General features: G+C 47.7%; 1 protein-coding gene across 1 annotated transcript; it reads left to right on the forward strand.

Annotated features, from left to right (window-relative positions):
• Window positions 1–10093: 10093 nt before the first annotated feature.
• Window positions 10094–11690, forward strand: LOC149345357 (uncharacterized). The gene has a single exon (XM_089547415.1). It carries the CDS (start codon window positions 10094–10096, stop codon window positions 11672–11674), a length of 1581 nt encoding a protein of 526 aa, XP_089403541.1. The 3' UTR covers window positions 11675–11690.
• Window positions 11691–20158: the final 8468 nt, after the last annotated feature.

Below are 20158 nucleotides of genomic sequence, written 5' to 3' on the forward strand. Positions count from 1 at the left end.
CTAAGATCATCAAATGTTTCAGTGCTCTCTTCTTTAACGCCATAAATTATCAGATTATTCCTTCGACTCCGGTTTTCTAACTCATCAACCTTATTCAAGAGGCTGGAAACATTTTGTTCTAGTTCAGCTATAGTTGATTTCAGGCCATTTACCTCTGCCTTCAATGTACCAAGAGAAGCCATTTGAGTTTCTATGCCACTTATTTGTTCATGTAAGCTAGCTACATTTTTTTCAAGTTTTTCTTGTCTAGTCAGGACATTGTTGATTGAAGCAGTTATGTTATTTTGCCCCAAGAGAAGCTGTTGCAACATTTCCTGGTCGGTAGGCCCCGGATTCGACTCAATGTCACCACAGATCAAAAGGCTTATTTTGAAAGAAACAGCAGAGACAACACTTTATATTCATGTCCCTACCGCAAATGAGACTCAGGTTATTATTAGTAATAAAGCTAAACAGTTTATATAAATAGTTGAAGAAACGTAACGTTGAACCATTCGGAGGGCGATAACACACAACAAGTGCCGTGTTTTGTAATTTAATTCTCAGGATCTCATAGTCATTTGTTATTACCGAACACTCTGATAGTATTTCGCAGTGGTAGTCTTTTCTAACCAAAATACACATCCCGCCACCTCGACCATAGGGATGATTTAAATAGTATGTTTCATGAGACAGAAGTCGGTAGACGTTTGTTTCATCAGTGCTCCACGTTTCCGTGAGAATAATGGCGTCAAAAGGTTGCCCTATTTGATCAAACAAGCTTAAATCCGATTCCTTATTGTTAACAGACAGAAAATTAAGGTGAAAACATTTAAATGACTTGAGGAACTGCTTTCCAATGCAGCTTCCAAACGATTGTGGGAGTAGGTAGGCGTCAGTGTCGGAGCCTGCCATAGTGTGTGACTTTAACTGAGTTTCGCAAGATCAAGGCAACTTGAGATAACAATTGCCGTTTCTCCGACATCCTCTCTAAGTAGAATTCGACCATTTGAGTGCCAAGCGTACTTACAATTGTTCTGTTTGGCCCAGTTCTTTGCATGAAAAAGTAGATCGCGGGCCTGTTTCAAATTTCGCGGGCCTGTTTCGCGGGTCATCAAATTTTCCTGCACGTAGATTTTATCGTCACTTTTCTGCAGTTCCTTTCTGCTCTGCCACCACTTGTCTCGGTCAGCTTGTTTTGCGAACCGGCAGATTATACCCGGTGTTTTATCTTTCTTAGATGGAAGGCGATGTACAGCAACTACACTTTGATCCGATAGCTGTGGCAGCGGAGTCTGCGCAGCCAGGTCATTGATCTTAGTCAGCAGACTTTCATCCTGCGTTGCCGGAATTCCGTAGAATTCAGGGTTCAACTTTCTGCTTCGCCATTCAAGAGCATCCACATCGGCTTTGAGCTTGATTACTTCTGCGTCCCGTTTTTCAACTTTTTGGAGCCTTTGTTTGACATCTTTTATGTCTTTTTCATGCTGTTCTGTGCGTGCTAAGAGGGTGTCCTATTTTTCACTCATGAAGTGCAACGCCTCCTCAATGCTTTGAACAGTTTCCGTCAAGGGCAACAACTGGTCAAGTTTGGCGCTGATTTCCTGCAACCACAGTCGTACATCTCGTGAGTCAGACTCGGTGCTCGGAAGTGCGGTTGCTTCTGCATGAGTTTTTGCGCGTTGGCAGGCTGTGCAGCGCCACGCTTTACGATAAGCTTCACCCTTAGCTTTCAACGTGGTGTCTGAGATGCCCGAACATTTCTCTGTGTGATATATAGCATTGCACTCACTACACTCAATGACAGCCTCTTCTTCATAAATCTGCTCATCACATCCCAGGCAGTTCATAACTGAAGGTACAAGTACACATGGACAGCAGCAGTAGCAAGAGCTCTAAGAAGCACAATATTCAATGGAAAGAAAAACACTAACCTGCAATGTTACAGGGCAGATTTTTTAGCACAGGTGCTTCTCGGTGCCACTGCTGCTGCCGGTGTGTCGGTCGGCTCCCTTCGGGCTTCTTTTAAAGGGTTCTTTGGTTGACGGCAGAGCCCGCTCGATGCAGCGACGATGTGTACGCTGTGACGTTGTGGCGATATCAGCGCGGCCGGGCACGGCCACGTCGGCTTCGTTGGTATCTGCAATGCTGCAATGTTACAGGGCAGATTTTTTAGCACAGGTGCTTCTCGGTGCCACTGCTGCTGCCGGTGTGTCGGTCGCCTCCCTTCGTGCTTCTTTTAAATGGTTCTTTGGTTGACGGCAGCGCCCGCTCGATGCAGCGACGATGTGTACGCTGTGACGTTGTGGCGATATCAGCGCGGCCGGGCACGGCCACGTCGGCTTCGTTGGTATCTGCAATGCTGCAATGTTACAGGGCAGATTTTTTAGCGCAGGTGCTTCTCGGTGCCACTGCTGCTGCCGGTGTGTCGGTCGCCTCCCTTCAGGCTTCTTTTAAAGGGTTCTTTGGTTGACGGCAGCGCCCCTCGATGCAGCGACGATGTGTACGCTGTGACGTTGTGGCGATATCAGCGCGGCCGGGCACGGCCACGTCGGCTTCGTTGGTATCTGCAACGCTGTAATGTTACAGGGCAGATTTTTTAGCACAGGTGCTTCTCGGTGCCACTGCTGCTGCCGGTGTGCAGGGGATGGGAGCCTGGTGAAGCTGCACTATAGCAGTTGTTTCTCCCATCTCCTCATGTATGTGTATTACATGAAATAAATCAGTTCAATACAGTTCAATGTTGGGACTCAAAATGTCCTTTCGCATTAACCCTCTGGAACACAGCCAACAGTGTCGTCATCATGCAAACTAAACTAAAGCTTTTAATCGCTGCATTCGCGAAGCTCTGGATCTCGGTGTCCGATCAGAACCACCCTTCCAGAATCAGTACAAAGTCGCGCAGCCCGATTTATTACTTCATGTTATGATCGCAGGACCAGTGTTTCTGGCATAAAATCAACGCTTGACATACCGCCACTGTCTTCTTGTCGTGCAATAGCCGAACTCTGCCTTTTCCACAAGTTATACTACAGTTTTCCTCAACTGCACTGCACACTTCTACTCCCTCCCAATAGAACATCTCGTCGCCTTTTTAACAGTCTGAGCCTACAGCGGTTACATGGTTCCACCAATGCCTTTTAAAAATCTTTCCTGCCAACGGCCGTTCAACAGTGGAATGAGCTGCCAGAGGCAGTTGTAGCTGAGCGGGATCGAAATTAATTCAAAACCCTGCTTTTACCTTATCTTTTCCCTTAGCGCACTAACAGTGTAATGCCCGACACTTTTGAGTACCACCTCTGAACCATTGTCTGCAAATCAGTGTTCCCGTTTTTATCCCCTTGATATAGCGTAGAGAAAAGTATACAACAGGTGTATCTTACCGGTACTCACCTATGGGGCAGAAACGTGGAGGCTAACAAAGAGGGTTCAGCTTATTTTAAGGACAACGCAGCGAGCTATGGAAAGAAAAATGATAGGAGTACCGTTAAGAGATCGGAAGCGGGCGGAGTGGGTGAGAGAACAAACGCGCGTTGATGATATCCTAGTTGAAATCAAGATGAAGAAGTGGTCTTTGGCAGGGCATGTAATGCGAAGGCAAGATAACCGATGGTCCTTAAGGGTAACGGAGCGGATTCCAAGAGAAGGCAAGCGTAGCAGGGGGCGACAGAAAACTAGGTGGGCGGATGAGATTAAGAAATTTGCTGTAATATGGTGGCCGCGGCTGGCGAAGGACAGGGTTAATTGGAGAGACATGGGAGAGGCCTTTGCCCTGCAGTGGGCGTAGTAAGGCTGATGATGATGATGATGATGGCCACAGTGTACCTGTGATTGTTCCCTTTTTATTTTCTAATGCTCTTTAAAGAATTATTTTGCCTTCTTCCCTCTTATATTTCAAATGTTCCTATTGTTTGTGATTTTATTTTTCTTGCTCCCCCCTTATGTAATGCCCCGCCTGGGGCCCTTAAGGGAAAATAAATGATGATGATGATTAGGAGATAAGCAGGTGGGGCCCATCCCGTGAACAAAGCAATAAGCTGTGTGGTGCTCTATAATTGTTTCGAACAACAAACAGGTCACCTGAGAGCCGCAAGCGGCGTGACATTCCGCTAACCCTTTTTCAATGCATGCGTCCTACGGTGATTGTCACAGCTTGTATAATCACACTGCTCTGCATTCCTGGAAGAGTTTGTCTGGTCTCTCCTTGCGCCTATGAGGACTTTTATGCGCGCGTTCGAGAGCTCTTGTCTTGGTACGAACACTTGCATACAGGCTCCCAATGAGCCACAGGGAGGCGCCGCAGCTGCCGCTGAGTGCGTTGAAGACAGGTGGAATTAGCGGTAGGTATGGAAGAGCAGCTTATGCTTTACTTTGTCGTGGCGACGAATGCTCCAATTGGAAACAAGTTGCTTACCGCGAGAGACGCATGTAGGGGAAAGTGCTACAGTAACAAAGAATCGGAAAGACCGGCAAGACTTGGCGGACATTTTAAAACGTGACATTGCAGACGCTGACCACAACATAGAAAAGAATACACAAAAGATGTTTCGGCTTCCGTAGGGGAGCCTTGTTCGCAGTAAAAAAAGAGAAGCGGGTGCGCGAGCCTATGTATGCTTGAAAAGGGGCGCAGGGAGCGTGCGTAAGCAGATGTCAGATTTCCGCAGTTTCGGTTCGAGGTGGGAAAGGTCGTTTGTATTGTCGAAAATTCCAGGTGAACGCGAGGGAAATTCTTCTTTTCGGTCGCAAGAACGTGTGCCTTTCCCCAGTCAGTAGAGTGCTGTTTCAATACAGAGTTGAAGAAGCGTAGATTGTTGGGCCAGTTGGTGCATGGTAAGTAGAAAACCAGCGAAAAGGACGCATTCACAAGCCAGAGAAGTACACGTTGGAGAAGTACACGTTTCCAGCGTTGTCCTGTGTACTTCTCCTCCTTGTGAACGCTTCCTTTTCGCTGGTTTTCTATTTACTTTCAATATAGAGTATTCGGCGCTAGCACTGGAATCCACTTTTCTGTCTAACATCGTTTAAATGATCTTTCAGGCGCGTTTAGAAGTTATAAGTTACGCCAATGCAGACACAGTCGCAGTCGGAGCAGAGAATGCTGTAAGCCACGCCGGGATATTTTTCTTTGGGGAGAACGTCCTTTACGTTAAGCAAAGCATGTCGCAGTTTTCTGGTCTGAACGTGGGCAATGTCAATATTGAAGGTGCGCAGAATGCGTGCCAATGCCTAGCTGGTTCCGGTGGTGTGGGAGCAACGGCATGTTTCAGGGAGGAAGGCACAGAAGTTTCACGTTGTGGTCGACACAGCTGTTCCTCGACCGATGCCACGAAAGATGTCGGGTAGTCATTGCGCGAATGTTCTTGCCGCACCATGTCAAAGTCATTTGCCTTGTCTTCGGGAGAACTGCAAATCCGTTGGCTTCTGTTTGGTTTGGTTTATTGGAGTTTAGCGCCCCAAAGCAACTCAGGTCATGAGGGACGCCGTAGTGAAGGGCTCCGGAAATTTCGACCACCTGGGGTTCTTTAACGTGCACTGACATCGCACAGTATACGGGCCTCCAGAATTTCGCCTCCATCGAACTCCATCGGCCAGGATCGAACCTGCGTCTTTCGGGCCAGTGTTGGCTTCTTTTTAATAAGGTGGCAGCAACCGATCTCTTATGTGAGGCTGTGTGGACGGATATAAAGTTGAGATAACACCCCGTGTCGGTCGGTTTCCTATATACGCTGAATGATAGCTTGCCACTATCGCGTTTTACCGGGACGTCTAGAAAGGCCAGCACACCGTTCGCCTCGACCTCGGTGGTGAAATCAATGGCGTCCTCTACAGAGTTCAAATGGGACGAAAAGGCAGGCAGAGCGTCTTTTTGAATCACGCAGAAACAGTCGTCTACAGTAAAACGGCGAGTTGAGCGAGTTGGTACATCTTGAGAAAAAAACAGCGCAGGAACAGGGACATAAGAAAAGAAGACGACGGGAAAGGCGCTGACTAGCAACTGAAGGTTTATTGCACGGAACACGTTGCTGCGTTTTTTGAAGATCATGGCTGATTGTTGTTGGCGTCGATCATGCGTGCTCCTGGTTGTTTGTAGAGTATATTTTTTCGTGTTCCGTGCAATAAACCTTCAGTTGCTAGTCAGCGCCTGTCCCGTCGTCTTCTTTTCTTGTGTCCCTGTTCCTGCGCTGTTTTTTTTCTCAACAGTGGCCTAGATATGTGAGGAAAGCTTATGACGGGTGAGCAAAGATTTCAAGGGCACGGCGTTCGAAAGACTCCATGGGGAGGTTCGCGATGGTAACGGAGATAAAGGCACCCAGACGAGTGCCTTGAAGTTGACGGCAAAATAAGCCTTGAAAAAAAAGTTCAGGGGCACTTTGACTGTCTTAAGTGCGTAGAGGCGAAAGCGTTTTCCGCACGAATTTGACTGCTTCTTCGGCACTGGTGACGCCACCACTGGATGGCGTCACAAATAATTAATGACTAATTACTAAGTAATTAAGAAATGACTAATTAATGACTAATTAGTTATTAACCATTGAATACTAATTAACTGCTAGTTATTGACGCTTAAGTTTCGCCTTTATGAGTGGAATGCGATAGCGTGTTGCAGCGCTGCCAGGGAGTCCACAGAACGCCACCACCCGTTCGGCGCGTTGCGTTGCAACGCTTTATTGAGGAAAGGGAATGGTGCAGAAATCTTCTATCATCTCGGTGGACACCCGAACTGTAGATGAAGGGAGAAAGTGGGAGTGAAAAAAGAAAGAGGGGCCGTAATGAAGAAAATGAAAACTATATTTGAGGAAAAGAAGAGTAAGAGAGAGACAGACTGTCCTGCGAATCCGCGAACTCGGACGTCATAACTATTTCGACCAACCGAAAAGCGTGACACCTCTGCTGACAACCTTCTGCTGACAACGTTCTGCCGACAACGATGAGGCATTAAAGGCTTTCGCCTTAATACAAAATATGTGTTGCTGAGGCAGAACTTTCGGAGTATGCAGAGGTCCGGAACGTAAATAGAGGTCCTTTCATGTAAGGATCTGTCAGACGCGGGTTCGATCCCGGCCGCGGCGGCTAGAATTTCTTTGGAGGAGAAATTCTATAGGCCCGTGTACTGTGCGATGTCAGTGCACGTTAAAGAACCCCAGGTGGTCTAAATTTCCGGAGCCCTCCACTACGGCGTCTCTCATAGCCTTAGTCGCTTTGGGACGTTAAACCCCATAAACCAACCAACCAGACTCGAAGGCAGAAGAGCAGGTTTGTACGGCAAGGTCAACAGGGACGCACGTGAAAAGCAACTTGACGTCAAACGAGACTAGAAGCTCGGTTAAGACAGAAATGGCAATAGCGCTGCAATGAGACGTACACAAGAAAGACTGACACAAGACATGCGCTAACTTCATCCGATTTTATAGAACCTCGTTGTGGTCCGGTGATATGTCGCTTACATTCTCGATGAATTGAGTCGAGTTTCGCATGCGAGCTACAACGCACAATAGGCGAGATGAGGCGATGAAGGAAACCAGATAAGTTGTGGAGGGGGGAACGGCTGTAGTCTACGATGGGACGCATCGGCATACCAGTCTTGTTTACTTCCGGAAGGCCATAGAGGGCGGAGGCCGAACCTTTGGTGCACAAGAGCTTGACGTAAAGTTGCCTGTGGGTCGGGGGGATGAAACTGAAGACGTCGGTCAGAAGTTTTTGTAAATCGTGCTCCATTTTTGCGGTTCGGTCCCAGTCCAATCGGCAGTAGGCGTTGACATCTTCAAGTAGGCTCTGCATCCGGCTTACATAGTCTGTTTGGTCCACAAGGACAGTGGTGTTGCCTTTGTGGGCGGGAAGTATGACTGGCTCCTTGTTGTTGCGAGGGCTCTGAACAGCTTGGCGCTGTTACGTAGTAAGAGGGGGCAGGAATCGTCCCGGACAGTACTTGGAGAGTACACTGATGGCATGAGTGCTTGCTTCAACTCGACGTGCCGCGTCCACTTGATTAGCAGCGTTCTCCACAGCACACACCCGCATTTTAGCGTCCAGGGTAGGTCCACAGTTGAAACTGAGCCCAAGGTTTAAAGCGAAGAGTTAAGCGTTGTTGGGGCTATAGGACTAAACGTTGTGGACAGCCGTTGCAGGTGCAGCTTTAGAAGTAGTTGACGGGGACGGGAGAAGCCGGCGTAACTTGTTTTGTGCGACACTTCAGCAGAACGGGAATGCATTGAAGCCTTATGATTAGCAGGCAGTTCAATGCTGACAAACTCCTCAGGGTACAGCAACTGTAGACGAAATGTCTTTGGCGTATTATTTTCTATGTTGTTGTTTTCTCTGCACAAGCGTCGGACACAGTGTTATCGACAAAGCTTAACGTTCCCTTTTTCAAGCACGGATACTTGAGTGCAAAGAGGAGCTGAGAGCCCTGGAACATAAAGCCTTTTCCGCCCGTCGTCGACGGCAGCCGCTCTACCCAAATGAGTTTGCCAGCATTCAACTGCCTGCTAATCATAAGGCTGCAATGCATTCCTGTTCTGCTGATGTCTCGCACAAAAACAAGTTACACCGGCTTCTCCCGACCCTGTCAACTACTTCCAAAGCTGAACCTGCAACGGTTGTCCAAAATGTTTCGTCCTGCAGCCCCAACAACGCTGAACTTTCCGTTTTAAACCTTGACTTCAATTTCAACTGTGGACCTACCTAAAAGGCTGGTGTGTGCTGTGGAAAATGCTGTTAATCAAGTGGACGCGGCACGTCGAGATGAAGCGAGGACTCGTGCCATCAACGTACTCTCCAAGTATCGCCCGGGACGACTCCTCCCCCCTCTTACTACCGAACAGCGCCAAGTTGTTAAGAGCCTTCGCACAATGAGGAACTAGTCATACTTCCCGCCGACAAAGGCAGCGCCACAGTCCTTTTGGATCGAACAGACTATGTAAGCCGGATGCGAAACGTACTTGAACGTGACACCATCTACTGCCGATTGGGCAGGGACTCAACCACAAAGGTGCAGGGCGACTTGCAAAAACTTCTCACGGACGTCTTCACTTTCATCCCTCCGACCCACATGCAACTTTACCTCAAGCTCTTGTGCACCAACGGTTCGGCTCCCGCCCTCTACGGCCTTCCGAAAGGGAACAAAACTGGTATGCCGATGCTTCCCATCGTGGACTACAGCTGTTCTCCCCTCCGCAGTTTATCTGGTTACCTCCATCGCATCATCTCGCCTCTTGTGGGTTGTGGCTCGACACACGTACGAAATTCGACTAACTCAGAAGGTAAGCGACATGTCATCGGACGACAACGAGCTCCTTGTCTCGTTTGACATCAAGTCGCTTTTAACGTGTGTCCCTGTTGACCTTGCCGCACAAGCCTGCTCTTCTGCCCTCGAGTCTGACAGATCCTTACCTGATCCCTACCTGCCGCCGCGGTAGCTCAGTGCTTATGGTGCTCGGCTGCTGACCCCAAAGACGCGGGTTCAGTTCTGGCCACGGCGGTTGAATTTCTTTGGAGGAGAAATTCTAGAGGCACGTGTACTGTGCGATGTCAGTGCACGTTAATGAACCCCAGGTGGTCGAAATTTCCGGAGCCCTCCACTACGGCGTCTCTGATAGTCTTAGTCGCTTTGGGACGTTAAACCCCATAAACTAAACCAAACCAAACCAGATCCTTACCTGAAAGGACCCCTATTGCCATTCCTGACCTCTACAGACTCCTGCAGTTCTGGCTCAGCAACACGTATTTTGTATTCAAGGCTCGCTTTACCGCCAACTTCGAGGCACTCCTATGGGTGCCTCTATCTCCGTTACCGTCGCGAACCTCAACATGGAGTCTGTCGAACGCCAGGCCCTTGAAACCCTTGCTCACCCGTCATAAGCTTTCCTCAGATATGTAGGTGACTGTTTCTGCATCATTAAAAAAGGCGCTTTGCCTGCCTTTTGTCGCATTTGAACTCCATAGAGGACGCCATTGATTTCACCTCCGGGGTCGAGGGGAACGGTGCGCTGGCCTTTCTAGACGTCTTGGTAATACGCGATAGTGGCAAACTATCATTAAGCGTTTTTAGGAAAGCCACCCACACGGGCCGTTATCTGATGGGAACAGCGTCAGTGGGCGTGGGAACAGCGTCATCATGCGGCTGCTTCAGGGCATGCGTTTCTTCATGCAGATAACGGCAATCCTTCAACTCAGCGCGGGACCTATGACACCGGCTGATGCCGTTCCGGCTGTGCCTGTGACTGTCGACATTCAAGTTGGCAGCGTGGAAAACGGAGAGCTCTGGCAACCCTACTACACTATGGCTCCATTGTACAAGTCCTGCGCATCGTCGACGACATCACCTTTCCACCTGGATAAAAACGGACTGCAGCGGCCTGCGCCTTCCAGTGGGCGTGGGAACAGCGTCATCATGCGGCTGCTTCAGGGCATGCGTTTCTTCATGCAGATAACGGCAATCCTTCAACTCAGCGCGGGACCTATGACACCGGCTGATGCCGTTCCGGCTGTGCCTGTGACTGTCAACATTCAAGTTGGCAGCGTGGAAAACGGAGAGCTCTGGCAACCCTACTACACTATGGCTCCATTGTACAAGTCCTGCGCATCGTCGACGACATCACCTTTCCACCTGGATAAAAACGGACTGCAGCGGCCTGCGCCTTCCAGTGGGCGTGGGAACAGCGTCATCATGCGGCTGCTTCAGGGCATGCGTTTCTTCATGCAGGTTGGTAATAACTATTCCATGTTTGCTAAGAAATCGAGCAATATGTGCCTGCTGCTGTTCCCACGTCCGGGAGTGCTGTTGATTTTGCTCGCCCAGTGCTTCGATGTTTCTAGTCAACTGCTTTTGTTGTCGGGGGACGTTGAGCTTAACCCCGGCCCTGGGTCGGGCTCTGGCGCTGCCACACGGTCCAAAGACAGCGCTGTTGATAATTCTCTTCAGAAACAACTCAACGACATGTTGACTCTGTTAGAAAGTGTTAATTCAAGGACCGCTAAAATGGAGTTAGAGCAATCACACTTAGTAGCCTCTATTAATGAAATGAAACTAAATCAGGAATCTATGATTAGGAATATTGCCGATATTGACGCGAGACTGTCGGCGGTGGAATCTAAATCATCCGCCACTGATGCGGCCCTCGGGGAATTGCGGATTTTGCGTGAGCTAGCCGATCAGCTTGTCAATGAAAATAGCAAGTTACGTCTTGGACAGGCAGAGCTGGAAGACCGGCAGCGCAGGGAAAATCTTCTGTTCTTCGGTGTACCCGACAGTTTGTCCGAAACATGGGATGAAACGGAAGAAAAGTTATTGAACCTTGTTTCAGGCTGCTTTGAACCTGTTCTTACGAATGACATGTTTGAACGAGCACACAGGATTGGTGTGTTCTCAGACGAAAAGAATCGTCCGATTGTTGTGAAGTTCCGGTCTTTCAAAACAAAACAACAAATCCTAGTGCAGTGTGCTAAACTTAAAGATAAAAAGGTCACTGTAAGTGAAGATTATTCTTTGCAGACACGTGTCGCTAGAAAGAAGCTTGTGCAGTTCGCGAAGGATGCTGACTTTAAGTATAAGCTGAGGTATAACAAACTGTATTGTAACAACAAATGCTACGGCTATGACCCTATTCCCGATAGCGTTTTCGAGCTAGCTGGCCCACCGGGATCTTTAGTGGCCCCTTGTCGCGCTGCTTCTGGCTCGCCACACGCTTCGCCATAGAGGTGCGGGAGGGGCAGTGGACGGGCGACTGGAGATAAGACAGCGCTTTCATTTCTTTTCACAAACATAAGAAGCATAATACCAAAGCGGGAAGATCTAAACTCTGTCATCGACTCATGTGATGCCGATGTTGTATTGCTGACAGAAACGTGGCTCTCTGCAAAGATAGAGAGCAAGGAACTGTTTGATTGCAAGAAGCGCTACAATGTTTATCGTTCTGATAGAGGTGACAGAAGTGGAGGAGGTGTTTTAATAGCCATCGCCGATAATATTGTGTCTTCACCGATTAGTCTTTCTACCACTTTAGAGTTGGTTTGGGTTGAACTTCGTGTTCATTTCAGGAAACTAATTCTGGGCATATGCTACCGTCCCCCGTCTTCGTGTGCAACTTTCGTTGAAGATTTGCATGATGCTCTTAACATGATCGCAGTACGTTATCCGGGTGCGGCAATCCTTCTTGCTGGTGACTTCAATTATCCCAGTATCGTGTGGGCTAATACGTCGCCGTATCCTCGCCCCTTTTCTACCGAATGCAACAACTTTTTGCGAACCTGTTTGGACTTTAACCTTTCGCAGCTAGTTACTAAGCCAACTCGAATCACGCCATCATCTTCCAATGTTTTAGACCTTGTGCTAACCAACGCGCCGGATCTTATCCCTTCAATCTCGTACTTACCTGGTCTTAGTGATCACACCTTGCTTCATTTCGATGTAAAAATTAATATTCCTAATCGCCGGCACATCTTCAAGTCAATTAGAGATTACAAGCGGGCGGACTATGATGCTATTAATCGCGAATTAGCTCTTTTCTTAAACGATTATTTACCAGATTTTCCACAGCGTTCTGTCCACACTAACTGGGAAATGTTTAGGGACACTGTTGAACGTCTCACTAATACATTTGTGCCGGTAAGAATTTTGCGGTGTAATAGCCAATCACCGTGGTATAACAACGTTTTAAAAAGGCTATCCAATAAGAAAAAAACGTTTGTTTCGCTCGGCAAAATCGTCGAATTCGCAACAACGATGGGACAGTTACCTTTCTGCGGCCGCTGAGTACAAATTAGCTCTGAAAAATGCTAAGGACACCTTCTTTAACAGTACTTTGCCTGCTTTGCTGATTAATAACCCTAGACAGTTTTGGAACACTGTGAACAAGAAAGATAGTTCGTCAATACTACTTACATCTTCTGACGGCGTTGCATTTTCACCTAATGAATGCGCTAGTGTTCTTAACAGTGTTTTTGTTGCTGCTTTTTCTGGCAATGTTTCCCTTACCAATCAGGAGTGTCCGGTCTTGGATGCTTTTCCCATGGATCCAATTCTTTTTGACACAACTGGCATCCTGAGGATAATTGAAAACCTTAAGATTTCTTCCTCCTGTGGCGTCGATAGCATTAATTCGAAATTTCTTGTTAACACAAAGATGTACAGTTCAATGATCCTCACCAAACTGTTTGACCAGTCTCTGGAAACAGGCTGTATTCCCAATGACTGGAAGGTTGGGAGGGTGATTCCGCTGCATAAGTCTGGCGATAAACATTGCCCTGATAACTTTCGCCCTGTGTCGCTCACCAGGATTCCATGTAAAATCATGGAACATGTCATCTACTCCCATCTTGCCAACTTTTTAGAATCCAATTGCTTTTTCACTAATGCCCAACACGGCTTCCGTAAATCATTTTCATGCGAAACGCAACTCATATGTTTCACAAATGACTTGCATATCATTCTGGATCGTGGGTCCTATGCTGATTCTATATTTATGGATTTTTCTAAAGCATTTGACAAGGTGCTTCTTTGAGGTGCTTCACATGAGCTTCTTTTTCTTAAACTAAACAGCCTTAACATTGATTCCACAGTGCTTGCATGGTTACATTGTTTTCTTTCAAACCGAAGTCAGTTCGTAACAGCAAATAACGTCAATTCAGATTCCTCTCCTGTTTGCTCTGGCGTGCCTCAGGGGTCCGTTCTTGGGCCCCTCCTCTTTCTCATTTATATAAACGACTTACCAACTAATATATCGTCTTCCATTTGTCTTTTTGCCGATGATTGTGTTATTTACCGCGAAATTAATGATGATAATGATGTATTTGTTCTTCAGTCAGATATTAACAAGGTACTGGATTGGTGTAACCTGTGGAATATGAAGCTAAACATTACTAAATGCAAGCATTTGCCCATTTCTCGTCTATCTAATACACCCTCTACCTACTGCATTAATGGCATCACTCTTGAAACTGTGTCGTCTTATAAATATCTGGGTGTTCACGTCTCTTCTAACCTGTCTTGGAAAACTCATGTTGACTACATTACAAATAACGCCAATCGCATGCTTGGATACCTTCGCAGAAATTTTTCATGTGCACCGAGTTCATTAAAACTATTACTTTACAAAACATTGGTCCGCTCTAAATTGGAATATGCTTCATCGGTGTGGAACCCTGGGGTCGAATCTCTCATTTCTGACCTAGAATCAATTCAAAACCGCGGTTGTCGTTTCATACTTTCCAACTATCATCGTACTAGTAGTGTAACTGCCATGAAAGCTAACCTTTCCCTACAGCTTCTTTCCCATCGCAGGTCAATAGCTTCATTATGTACTTTTCACAAAATTTATCATAATCCTTATCTTAAAGAGAAGTTACTAAAAAGACCACCCTATATTTCAGCACGCATTGATCACCGTCACAAAGTTTGGATCCCTCCTTGTCGTACAAGATGTTTTCACGATTCATTCATACCCAGAACTTGTGTCAGCTGGAATCACCTTCCCCACAATATTGCTGTAATTACTGATACTGCTGAATTTCGTAACGCTGTTATTAATTTTATATAAGTATGTGTCTAGCTTTGTTAATTTATTAGCTGCTCTTTTCTTTTGTGTTTTGTTTTGTGTAATGCTGCCTTTTGTTAATTCTGTTTATTGATTTTATACCAGTGTGTGCTGTAACTATATTCAATTTTTCTAGCTGCTGTTTTGTTCTTTATACTTGCATGTTATTCCCACTCCCCTCTGTAACGCCTAACGGCCCTGAGGGTAAATAAATAAATAAATAAATAAATAAATAAACTTTATATCCGTCCACCGAGGCTCACATCAGAGACCAGTTGCTGCCACCTTATTAAAAAGAAGCGAAAGCACTTGCAGTTCTCCCGAAGACAGGGCAAATGGCTTTGACATGGTGCGGCAAGAACATTCACGCAATGTCTACCCGACATCTTTCGTGGCATCGGTCGAGGAACAGCTGTGTTGACCAGAACGTGAAACTTCTGTGCCTTCCCCCCTGAAACGTGCCGTTGTTCCCACACCACCGGAACCAGCGAGGCATTGGCACGCATTCTGCGCACCTTAAATATTGACATTGCCCACGTTCAGACAAGAAAACTGCGACATGCTTTGCTTAACGTAAAGGACGTTCTCCCCAAAGAAAAACATCCCGGCGTTGTTTACATCATTCTCTGCTCCGACTGTGACTGCGTCTACATTGGCGAAACCGGCTACTTAGAAATGCTCCTAAGAGATCATAAAAACGACGTCAAAGACAGAAAAGTGGATTTCAGTGCTGTCGCCGAACACTCCATATAATGAAACATCAGGCTATCGACTGCAGCAAGGCACACGTTCCTGCGGCAGAAAAGAAGAGATTCCCCCGCTTTCACCTGGAACCTTTGCCGATCTTAAGTCATCGAGTTGCAAGCTTATCTTTAGAAAACGTCCAAATCAAAACAAAGAGACGCCGACCAGTAAAATGAAAAAAAAAGAAAAAAGAATGAAAAAATTGTATTTGGCAGAGCACGCGGTGACGAAAAACCACAAAATAGATTGGAACAAGGCAAGAATCGTCGAAAAAGAGAAACTGACAACATCACGGCTTCATCTCGAGCCCCTGGTGATACAGACGACGGCTCACACGCTTAATCGTAACGAGGGCAATCTTAACCCGATTTACGCGCGATCCTTACGAAGATTACTATAGCTTTTAAAGACGAACCCTCTTGGTGTGTTTCCATTGTGAACAAGGCCCCCGTTCTGGGCCCCGAAAAGTAAAAAAAAAATACAATTTTTCATTTTACTGGACGGCGTCTCTTTGTTTTGATATGTATCGCCCCGGCCAGACGGGATTCCGTCACACTCTCGACTTCATAAAACGTCCAATCATTCAAGTACCTCGGTTTAACACTCTGTAGCGATCTTTCTTGGCGAACACACATTACCACAATCACATCATCTGCTAACCGATCCCTAGGATTCCTGGAACATCATTTTCGTCATGCACCGCAGGACGTGAAACTTCTAGCTTAAAAAACCATCATTATTCCTAAACTCGAGTACGCCAGTCCCATCTGCAATCCACACCAAATATACCGAACAGATGCACTTGAATCAGTTCAAAACCGCGCCATTCGCTTCGTTCAGTTTGCATATTCATATACGATCAGCGTTTCATCTCTAAAGAATAATTCCGATCTCGAAAGCCTTGAAGCTCGCCGTCGCGTCGGCTGCATGTGTTTGCTTCACAAGTTTTTCCATACCACTCTGAATCATACACCTTACCTTTCTCATCCGACCCGCATATCTCACCGCACAGCACACCTGTTTCAGATCGCCCGGCCTCTATCGCGTACCGCAACTTTTTCAGGTTTCTTTTTTCCCCGCACCATTGTTGACTGGAATGCCCTCCCCGTCGATGTTGCCGCCATCACGTTCCCAACTTCATTCTTATCCGCTGTAACCACTTGTATCGTACTGCAAGACGTGTATTTATTATTGTTGAATATATTAACCTACCCCTTATGTAATAACCCATGAAGGGGGTCTTTAAAGTGAATAAAGTGAAGTGAAGGGAGGACCTGTCACACCTTGAACCGAAACTGCGAAAATCTGACACTCCTTACGCACGCTCCCTGCTCCCCCTTTTCAAGCATAAATAAGCTCGCGCACCAGCTTCTCGGTTTTTACTGCGAGCAAGGCTCCCCTATGGAAGCCGAAACGTCTTTTGTGTATTCTTTTCTGTGTTGTGGTCGGCGTCTGCAATGTCACATTTCATAAATCACCCCGACCAGAAGAATTTTTGTCGAACTCTTGATTTCATTGGCGGCCATTTACGACTACGAGGCACAATTAAGCTTTAAGACTGAGATTTAGCGCACAAAAAAGGTAGTTAAGGTTTGTGCTTATGACCCCGAAATGGTTATGTTACAAAATGCTCAGTTATTTGCAGTCAAGTGAAATAATTCCATATGAGGCAAATAAGTCCTTGGCATGGTATCTGCGCACATGGATGAACGATGAGACATGATATGCGAAAGAGCACAAGTAGGAAATAAAAACTCAGGCTATGCTCTGGGGATCGTTTGAATGCGATAGCATTTTCTGTTGCTGTCGGTTCTGATGTAGCTAATGCTCATAGAGGCAGAATTGGTCATTCTCAAGCATACCTCCGCTGGTGAAGTGGTGCAACGCTTAAGCGATGCGCCACTGCCTTGAGGCGGCAGGTGCTACCATCGATGTGGTCTTTGGGAACCGCGTTTCTCTTTCCGAACAACCTGTCACGACCAATGGCTTATGGAACTGCCATGATATAGCTTGCTCACAGACCGCTGCCACCTGCCATGGGGGGCAGGCTGTGATGTCCTCACAAGCCCGAACCACGTGACAGACCCTTATAATGTTGACGCATTAATAAAGAGACGAGATTCAGCTGTCATTCACTCACCCTGGGAATGCAAGTTTATTAAGTGCTTCCGGCATTTTGCAAAGGCGTAACGGTGTCCGTCACCTTGCACAGTATCCTGTACATCCAAAGCAGAAGTATGACCCGAAGCGTCGACGTCGGGGACTGGTAAGAACGCGATGCAGCTTTCTTGGCTTGGCGTATCCGCTCAACGAGGAACGTTTGTGCTGCTTATGTTTGTTTGCGGCACCAGATTCCCCAAGCTTCCGGATGACGATGAGTTATGCGCAATGCGCGAGCCTAGGTGCTGTTGCGCTTTGGGCATCCCACGGCTGCCACCACTGTTGGGACTGAAGCGTCTCAGTCTGCTTCCTCTGTTGAGGAGACCTGAGCGAAGAACGGTCGATGCGACGGTAAGTGAACTGACGTTTATATACAGTATTTACAAGGCTTTTTACAAGATATGTACAAGGGCCGTGAGCACAACGGGCTAGGACGAGGCCCTGCGGAGAGCGTCTATCTGGCACGATGGCGCGTCTGCTGCCCGTCTGCTCCTGCGTCTCAGTGAGGCTCTGTTCTTATAGCCGCCGGTGACCGTTGCGTTCCTCTGCACCAGGCGTTCCTCTGCTCCAATAAGGTCACGCCACAAGCCACCGTTCGGATTGGCTCGAGCCGACGCTAGTGAGGAGGAGGAGGAAGGGTCTGCGCCGGCGAGCCAGGGTGACTCGTTGCAAGCCGTGCCATGGCGGCGAGTCCGGGCTTGCTTTGCCCCACGTTGGGCGCACGGCTCTGGTTACCAGACAGGCCAGCGGAATGAGGGTTCAGGCACAACAGCACCCCCGTCGCCAGACAATGCGCCACGAAGACGAGCTGCTTCCGCGTGGCTCGGATGCGGGGCGCGCTCGAACACCAGGCTCCTCCCAGTTCCCGTCCGGTGTTCATCCACAGGTGGCTCCATGCTCCTTTACGTGAACAGGCCCCGCTCGCAGGACAGGATCGCTGTTCCTCCGCCTCGTCGCCCAGGTGTCTGGACCAGCTTCGATCGGTCCTTCGGAAGAGCTTGCCTCTCAGCATCGGTCGTTGATCATTCTGCATCTTGGCAAGAACCGACCGACAACAGGCAACACACAACACGAGCAAGTGCCCTCTGCGACCCGTCAAAATTCCAGACTTCAATGCCACAAAAACTCTGCTAGCTATATTTCTGTCCCCTTTTTGCTCCCTTTTCAACAAGAGGGACATGTGGGATACAAGAACTCTAAAGTGATTAACTCGAGTGTCAACCGCATGTAACAATCAGAATGAATGAATGCAAAATAAATTTGGTCTCTTGAGATCACTCGGCCAGGAAAACACTCAGCTGAGGCCACAAATGAGGACATAAATTTTCCCCGATCTACGAGCGAACTTGACAGCTGTTCGCTAAGTGACAAAATGCGTCACGAGGAGGTTGAAGACAGCCTTGCTTAGAACGCATGGCTGAGCACGTCTACGTCAGCGTTTAACTCGCTTCTAACGGAGGTCAGACAATACTCACTACCGTGCAAGCTAATGTCCCTGCCTCTTTCGCTGTAGTTGAGCTTTCCTCTCTCTCCGTACTTGTCGTTCCAGTTTCTACGGGAAGAAGAGAGTTATTTTCTCTCACTGACAACTTGTCCCTTTCCTTACACTTCTCACGCCAGTAGCGGCGTTCAATTCCAAGTGCGTAACGCGTCCGGTGGAACCATTCTTTTTTTCTCTTTGTTCTTGGCGGCAAGTGAAACCTTTCACGAATCTTCAATTTCACACGCGCCCGTCCTTTTCGCTCGATGCGAGGTCCGCATCTACCCGCCCTTTTGATTTTCCGCCTACAAAATGGCGTCGTCTCAACTCGCGGCTGTCCATCGCGATAACTATGCTTGGCGAAGCGCTTAGACGCTTCCTTCTGGCCAGTTAACTTATTACATTTGTCACTACGGCCCCGTACAATCTTTCGCTTTATGAGCCATACACGCATTTTCACTGCGCGCGTGTGCCGTTTTCTGTGGGACCGTGGTTTCTCCCGTGACTGCAGCGAAAAATGATAGCCTGCATGACAGCCTGTGCCCTCGCACATTTCTTTAGCTCCGATTCTAACGCTAGTTTCGGGGTTGACAAAGTGACGGACTTTGCTGCAGATATTTTGCCGGAGACGCTGGTGCTTCCGATGGCGGCAACGCGTTTCTGCGAGCGTGCCCTTTCTCTCTTTTCGGAGGCACCACTCTTTCTTATGCCGGCCTTTCATCTTTCGGTGGCAACTCTCTTTCTTGTGCTTGCCTTTCCTCTCCTTTCGGCAGCACCACTGTTTCTCCTGTTTGTCTACCACCTCTTGGTGATAATCCACTTTCCTTAACTGGCGGTTCCTTTCCTTCGAGTTGCAGCCTTCTATCTTGAGCTTTCCTTTAATTTTCTCCTGTGGAACTGCATGCAGCTTCTGTCGCCTAGGTTGCTGCTCTCTGATAATACCACTCTGATCGTCAGCCGACTCACGTGCGCTACCTAACTCAGATCTGTCTTTGGCACCTTTACTAAATTCCTCAAACCTCCGCTCTTCTTCCTCTTCTTCCTGAGCGTCCCTGAGTGCACATCCGTCCTCATCTTTCTGGGATAAAATAACGTCTACAATCCCCATGTCGTCTGGATGGTTCTGAAGTCCACTACCGTCCAGCACCTTAGCGTCTTCAGGCGCAGACGAACCAGCGTTCTCTCCCGACATGAGTGCTGGCACGCAGCTCTCGCCATGCTCCTGACGCGTTCCAGCCGATTGCAGATGATGGTCTGCCCTGCA

The sequence above is a fragment of the Amblyomma mixtum genome, chromosome 5 (genome assembly GCF_055824585.1).
Source record: "Amblyomma mixtum isolate Tamu chromosome 5, ASM5582458v1, whole genome shotgun sequence".
Lineage (NCBI taxonomy): Eukaryota > Metazoa > Arthropoda > Arachnida > Ixodida > Ixodidae > Amblyomma > Amblyomma mixtum.

What these genes read in the sequence shown, in the direction of transcription:
- LOC149345357 (XM_089547415.1), top strand. Translation starts at nt 10,094, where the DNA reads ATGCGGCTGCTTCAGGGCATGCGTTTCTTCATGCAGATAACGGCAATC.